Source organism: Archocentrus centrarchus, chromosome 12, assembly GCF_007364275.1.
Source record: "Archocentrus centrarchus isolate MPI-CPG fArcCen1 chromosome 12, fArcCen1, whole genome shotgun sequence".
Classification (NCBI taxonomy): domain Eukaryota; kingdom Metazoa; phylum Chordata; class Actinopteri; order Cichliformes; family Cichlidae; genus Archocentrus; species Archocentrus centrarchus.
Genome location: NC_044357.1, coordinates 3,339,750 through 3,346,372, shown reverse-complemented (window position 1 = coordinate 3,346,372; position 6,623 = coordinate 3,339,750). Strand labels below are relative to the sequence as shown.

The 6,623-nt window shown below is 39.5% G+C and overlaps 1 protein-coding gene across 1 annotated transcript in view; it reads right to left on the bottom strand.

The window, feature by feature from the left end:
• Positions 1-924: 924 nt before the first annotated feature.
• Positions 925-6,623, bottom strand: part of jmy (junction mediating and regulatory protein, p53 cofactor) — a 33,766-nt gene continuing 28,067 nt past the window's right edge. Inside the window, exon 10 of the mRNA XM_030743301.1 lies at positions 925-6,442. Coding sequence (XP_030599161.1) covers positions 6,132-6,442 — 311 coding nt within the window. The 3' untranslated portion in view covers positions 925-6,131. The remainder of the gene's footprint in view (positions 6,443-6,623) is intronic.

Below are 6,623 nucleotides of genomic sequence, written 5' to 3'. Positions count from 1 at the left end.
CTTCGTAAATAAACCTGGCTGATGTGAGACTTGCTTGGTTAAAGGGTTAAGTTTGAACTTAAATCACATTTCAATCTTTCCAAGCTTGTTTCAAATAATGGCAATAATAATATCAGTCCCATCCATGTCAGGTGAACCCTGCACTTATTACAGGAATGTCTATAACTCAAGCAAGCATGTGTGGTTGTAACGGTGTTTTCAAGAAAATGTTTTGTACTTCACAAACCAGACGGTGGATGCTGAAGGTGAAGGGCGCCATCGAGCTGAAGGAGTCCCTGCAGCTTTGGTTAGCTGTGGAGGCAGCTCACAGGTACTGGCAGGCCAACCAGAGTGCAGCTCTGGCTGTGCATCAAGCAAAAACTGGTGTGGGAGGAGTTCACTGAGGCCATGGAGCAAGAGCTTCGGTCATCTTGAAAGCATTTCTGGCAAACCATAATGCAACTCAGGAGGGGGAAGCAGCTTACCACCCACACTGCGTACGGTGGGGCTGGAGTGCTGTTGACTTCAACTGAGGACTTAGCCAGGCATAGTTCAAGGATCTCCTCAACCCACTGACGCACCTTCCATAGAGGAAGCAGAGTCTGGGGTGAACTTCAATCTAATTACTTTTATACTGCTGGGTAATGTTAGCTAGAATGATACAGCATAATACGTTGATGGTGCCACCACATAGCTGCCCTCTGGATCCCTGCCTCACAGTAATTGTTAGCTTAAAAAGAATTCACAAATATTTTTGTCATCTGTTAACCCAGCAGCAACATTAAAGTTATAAACCATTTATTAAAAGTTCATATGCTACTCATAAAACACTAAGAACAGAGGGCAGTAATTTAAACACAATGTGAGATTCAAAGATAACATTTAGGTGCTTCATTTTATTTTGAAAGGAAAAAAATATACATATATTTATATAAATGGCCTTGAGAAAGCAGAGGAATGTCATGATAGGAAACAAACAAAAAAAAAAACCTTGAACATTTATATTTGTACGCTTTAAAAATTCTTTAAAATATGAAGTTTAAATAAATACTTCAATACATTTAGGCATGCGGATATATTTTCATGATTTACATTTCATTACAGTATCATTCTTAAAATGACTCCCCTCCCCCAATCTTTGTTATTGCACTTACGTTGTGACAGGTTTGCCCTCAAACCCGTCACATGCATAAGGTTGTAAAGGTCAAACTGGCGATGAGCTCAGGGTGGAATCTGAACTCCACAAATGTTCAAATGAAGAAGTTAAAAACAAAAAAAAAGGAAAACGTCAAATCATCCGCTGCCAAAGGTTTACACTCACACAATATATCTTTAAAGATCTGAGTGGCTGAAGAGGAACTGCGTGCAAATTATTCTTGATGATTTTAACACTTAGCAGCAGTCTTTTACTCTGTCAGTTGACTTACTGTATTCCTGTTATACAGTATGCAGAAAATATAATGCTACAGTTAGCTTAGCTTAGCATAAAGACTGGGATTGAGCCCGACCCATACAAGATTTTTAAGAGCGATAATGATAAAGATATTTGGCGATTTAAAAACTCTGGTATTCAGACACAAGAAACAAACAGATTTCCCTGACATTTGCTGTGCGTAGTTATTTTGGCTCTGCCCAACTCTGCTTGCATCATCTGGTTGTTGTGTTGTATTGTCAACAAAGAAGTTGCAGAGTGCCCTCTGGTGAACAAAGTATGCAACAAACACTCAGTTGAAGGGTGTTTCTCCTTTCTTAATGGTCATTTTTCAGTCGTTACAAATGCAGATACTGACAGATCAGCAAATCGATAATATCTGTCTGCTGATAATCAGTCTGGCTCTAGACAGTGTGACTGGATTCAACAGTTTAGCTAAAAAATGAAATCCCCAAAGATGCTAAGTCACTGATATGTCACTCTAGAGCGACTGTCAATTCATTATTTTGTTTATGGCAAAAGGTGATGATTTGTTTGGTGTTTCTCCACAACATCCTTTCAGCTTCAGCTGTGACTGCCGTAAAGGACGGGCCACACAAAGGTGAGATATGGAGTGGCACGAGGTAGCATTAAACCATTTTCTTTAAGGGATCACTTGACCCTTACAAACTCATTTAAACTTCAGAGATATCAGTGCTTCCAGTTAGGAAGCATAAACTATTGTGAATCCATTTCACCTGCTTGGCACTTGTTCTCGTCACAGATGAGAGGTTCAAACTGAGCACCTGTGACAGGTGTGAAGAGCCTAGGGTCACCAAATGTTACGATGCCTGCAACATGACCTGAAGGGAACGGGGATCTTTCACTTGTTAGGCGAATGCATGTGCCGCTACTCCATGGAGCCACTTTTAAGATAGTCCAGCAAAATGTTTTTTATGAAAGCACCAGAAATGAGGAACAAACCAAAACCTGAACTGCTCAAACTGTCTTCATGTCAGATCAGATTAATGGCTAGTTTGTTTCAGAATTTGATGCTCTGTGTGTAAAACCAGCCAAACAGTCCAGCTTATTACATTATAAAGAAAATTTTAACCTCTAAAGCTCACTAAGTGTTACTTTTCTTTTAAACAGCGGCAGGCCAGCTGTTTCCAGTCTTTCTGTTAAGTTAAACTGTTCATCATTTAAACATAGGAGTACTGATGTCATCAGTACTCTGTCAGCATAAGCAGAAAGATGATTGATATATATATATATATATATAAGCCATGGTGCTCATTCAGTGCACGGCTTATCAAATACAGGAAAATGTGGAAGCAGTTCTTCAGTTAAAAACAGGTTTTCTCAGCAGACATTAAAAAACAAAACAAGCAAACCAAACCAAAAAAACAAAACCACACACACACACACACACACGCAACAACAACTCCAGTAAATAAGGTAAGTAATCAAGCTTGGAAAACATCTTTCATAAAAGAAGGCAGTGGGACGAGAGCGCATCTCTCAGGTGAGGAAACCGACAGCAAAAACAACAAATGAGCTCCGCACAATAAATAGAAACATCACACAAACTAACACTCCTCTACCGATCCCTGCCACGCCGTGTAAAGCATCTGAAATTATTAAAAAATAATATGCTGGTTATTTTCTTTGTGTTAATCTGTTAATCATTCATGTGCAGATTATGATTTAAAACAAACAAAAAAAAGGAAAAAAAAAAAAAAAAAAAACACCCGCCACTGTTTCCTAAAGTCTTCAAATCCATCACATATCCAGGTTATGGTTATCTAATGTGTTGCTAATTGTCACATGCTAGAAGCTACAATCAGAATGAAAGAAGAAAAATCTGAAAAAAACAAAACAAAGCAAGTATCAGCCAAATGGTTAGACTACTAGCCAATAGCGGCCCCTCTTGACTGATACTGGCAAAAAAAACAAAAACACAGATATCAGTGGCTGATATTTATCTGTCATGCCGGATCAATTTTGCACCGGTAGAGGTGAAAGGCTTTAAAACAAAGTAGTTATATTTTAGAATGAAAATTAATTTGTTTGGTAGCACAAACAGAAAAAAATATCAGCCAAACTCTTATTTTAAATAATGGTATCGGTCTAGAATTTCACTATCTGTGAATTTCTATAAATTCTCTACTCATCTCTAGTCGTAGTATCTGAACAGCAGAGCTCCATTCAAGAATCAAGACCAAAGCAATAAATGAAGGGGAATCTGGTCCACATGTCCAACAGGAAGCCCAACAAGTTTTTTCCATCTCTGAGGTGGACAGTAAAATCTGCCAAACACAGAAAACATCCAGAGCAACATTCAAGTACTCATTTATACTTCAAATGGAGCTGAAATCAAAATACTGACCTGGTGTTAACTGCATCCTTCTAAAAGAAATGGAGGATGCAGAACAACAGACAAAGCTTGTTATGCAAAACTACAGCTCATAATTACAGTGTTACAGTGTGACTATGACAGGAACAGCAGGGGCCAGATTTCCTGTGGGTCTGCATCAGCACAAAACGCCCTTAGACACGTTAAAGTTAGCAACTGAAAGGCGTGGGCAGCTAATTTTGTGGCCGGCTTTATCACATTTGCATTTGCAGGAGTTTCGATCTCAGCACAAAATTTAAAAAAAAAGCGACTCATTTAAGAGCAAAACTCAACAATTGGCGGTTTTTGTTTTAGTCAAAGCGTCACATCGCTTCACTTTCCAAAGTTCAGTTGGAAAGAAATTCACATATTTGATCTTCTGTAACAGTGAACATTTATTAGCATTTCCTCATACGCTGCTTTGGTCTCAACGTTTTCTATTTTTAGCACTTCAAATTGCTGTAATGGACCACACAGAATCTGGAGGCCCCTATATGTTGGTGACATTGTATGAGAGCCAAGATATTACTGCATATGCACGTATTATTTTTTTCACTCACAGCACTTTACAGACGATCCCTGCACACTCGTTTCACAGCCAGCTGCACGTGGAGCCCAGTGCTGTTTGTACAGGTCAGAGGGCTTTTTAATGAAAACAAGCATGGAGTTTGATTCTGCCTTAAACAGACGCTTGGAAAAAGTTGTTGCTGCTGTTCTAATAACATATGGTATGGTTTATCGATCCCAGGAGTTCAAATATGTGGCTCTTTCCAACTTAATCTTGAAAAGTGAAACAATAGACTCCTTTTTCTCATAAATTTGCCACTTTTCTTAGAATTTGCAAGTTTTTTCCCCCTCAAAGTTTTTTCCCCCCAGATTTTTTTCCCATCAAAAATATGCCACTTTCTCACAATATGCAGTGTTTTTCTTATAAATTTACATTTTTCCTTGTAAATCTCTACAAGTTTTCTTTCTCTTAAATTTATTCAGATTGTCATCATTTCCTTACACATATGCAACTTTAATCACAAAGTTTAGCTCTTTTCCTCAGAATTTTGCCCCTTTATTCATTTATTTAGAACCTGTTTGAGTCTTTTCTTTGACCTTAAAAGCTGCAGCCTCAAACAGCATGCAGAAAAAAACAAAACAAAAAAAAAACAAGGATCTGACTGTGTCCTAACAGGAGAGTTCACCTTTGTATCAAACATCGATTCTCCTTCAGCTGCCTGTCCTTGATTTGAATTACCATGCTGTCTGAGAGAGAAGGGCATCCATAAAACCTGCACTTACTCTGGATTCTTTCAGTTGGTAGAGTCGCCCCCTCATCAGTGCTGCAGGTTTTTGACCCACTAATGTATACGGCCCTCAGGAAACGGCATTGGTTACTGAGAAGAACTCTACATGTGCATACTCATAAATCTGCACACTGTTAATGGAATCCCTGCAAAATTTTTAATCAGCACATTCTTGTGATTGCAGCATCACACTCAGTAAATCTGGCCCCAGGTCTGTTGTTCTCACAGGGTAAATAGCTGTGGAGCAGCAAATCTACAAGTTTGCTTTTGTCTTTGATGACCAGCTGGGCTGTCTCATCCTGTGAGAGGTGCAGGTAAACAGTGATTTTACAGATGTACGGATGACTGGGTTATTTCTAACTGCCTTTGGGACCTTTTATACTGAAACCAGAGTTCTAACGCCTTAATCAGATTCTGGCCATTCAGACTGATTCTGACAACAACAACAACAACAACAACAACAACAACAACAAAAGAGCATGGATTATTTGCCAGATACACAAATCATTGTCTCAAATTTGCAAGTTAAAGTCAAAGTTTGGCGATTCTGTAAATATGAATGTTAATACCACTCATGTGTACTCAATCTCTTCCTTTAAAATGTAAGATGTACAGTACAAATGCTTGTTGTGTAGTAAAATGTAAACGTATTCAGTGAGGAGCTCAGACTGAATGTTTACCATAACCATGAGCAAAACTCATCTCCTACCACAACCCTGTCACTGCAAGCTACAGTACAATTCAGACGTGATGAGAGGTTAGAGGTTGTATCCTCGCCCAGAGAGCCACAGCAATGACATAAAAAAAGATTAGTGGTCCGTCTTTACAAACAGCATACATGAGTATGAAAAAAAAATTCTAATAGATATTAAAAAAAAAGTAAAATCAAGGGTATTTGTTCAAATTGCACCAAGAAATCTCCAGGTGATTTAACCCTGGCTTAACTTGGGTTTCTCTTTGTTTTGACTCTGTGTGTGTGTAAATAAAACACACACACGGAAAAAAAAAATAATAAAAAGTTTGGGTTAAAAGATTCTTCTGATGAATGACATTAGTTTTCCCAGTCAGTGCAGGGAAGACCTTCATCCTCTGACTCCGACTCTGGAGAGGCCTCTTTGATTCTCCTCAGAGCCTCGTGGATGCTGCGGGTCAGAGCATCGGCTGAGTGGGGGAAGCTTTTGGGATGATGCTGCTGCTCCGGTCTGGTCCGTACCTTCCTCAGCCGGACACCCTGTCGGATCTGAGCCAAGATATTGTTGCTGTCGTCATCTGGATCAGGGCCCAGGACCCGCAGCTCAGCCTTCCTCAGGTGGAAACTGCCCCGCTTGAGAGAGGCCAGCACCTCATCCATGGGAGAGCTCGCTGAGAACACAAGGCCGAGACAGTTAGCCTCACATGTTCACCATGTTTATCAGTCACCTCAAGGTGCTTTATATTGTATGCTAAAGACCCTACAATAATACAGACAATCAGATGACCCCCTATGAGCAAGCACTTGGCAACAACGGGAAGGAAAAACTCCCTTTAACAGGAAGAAACCTCC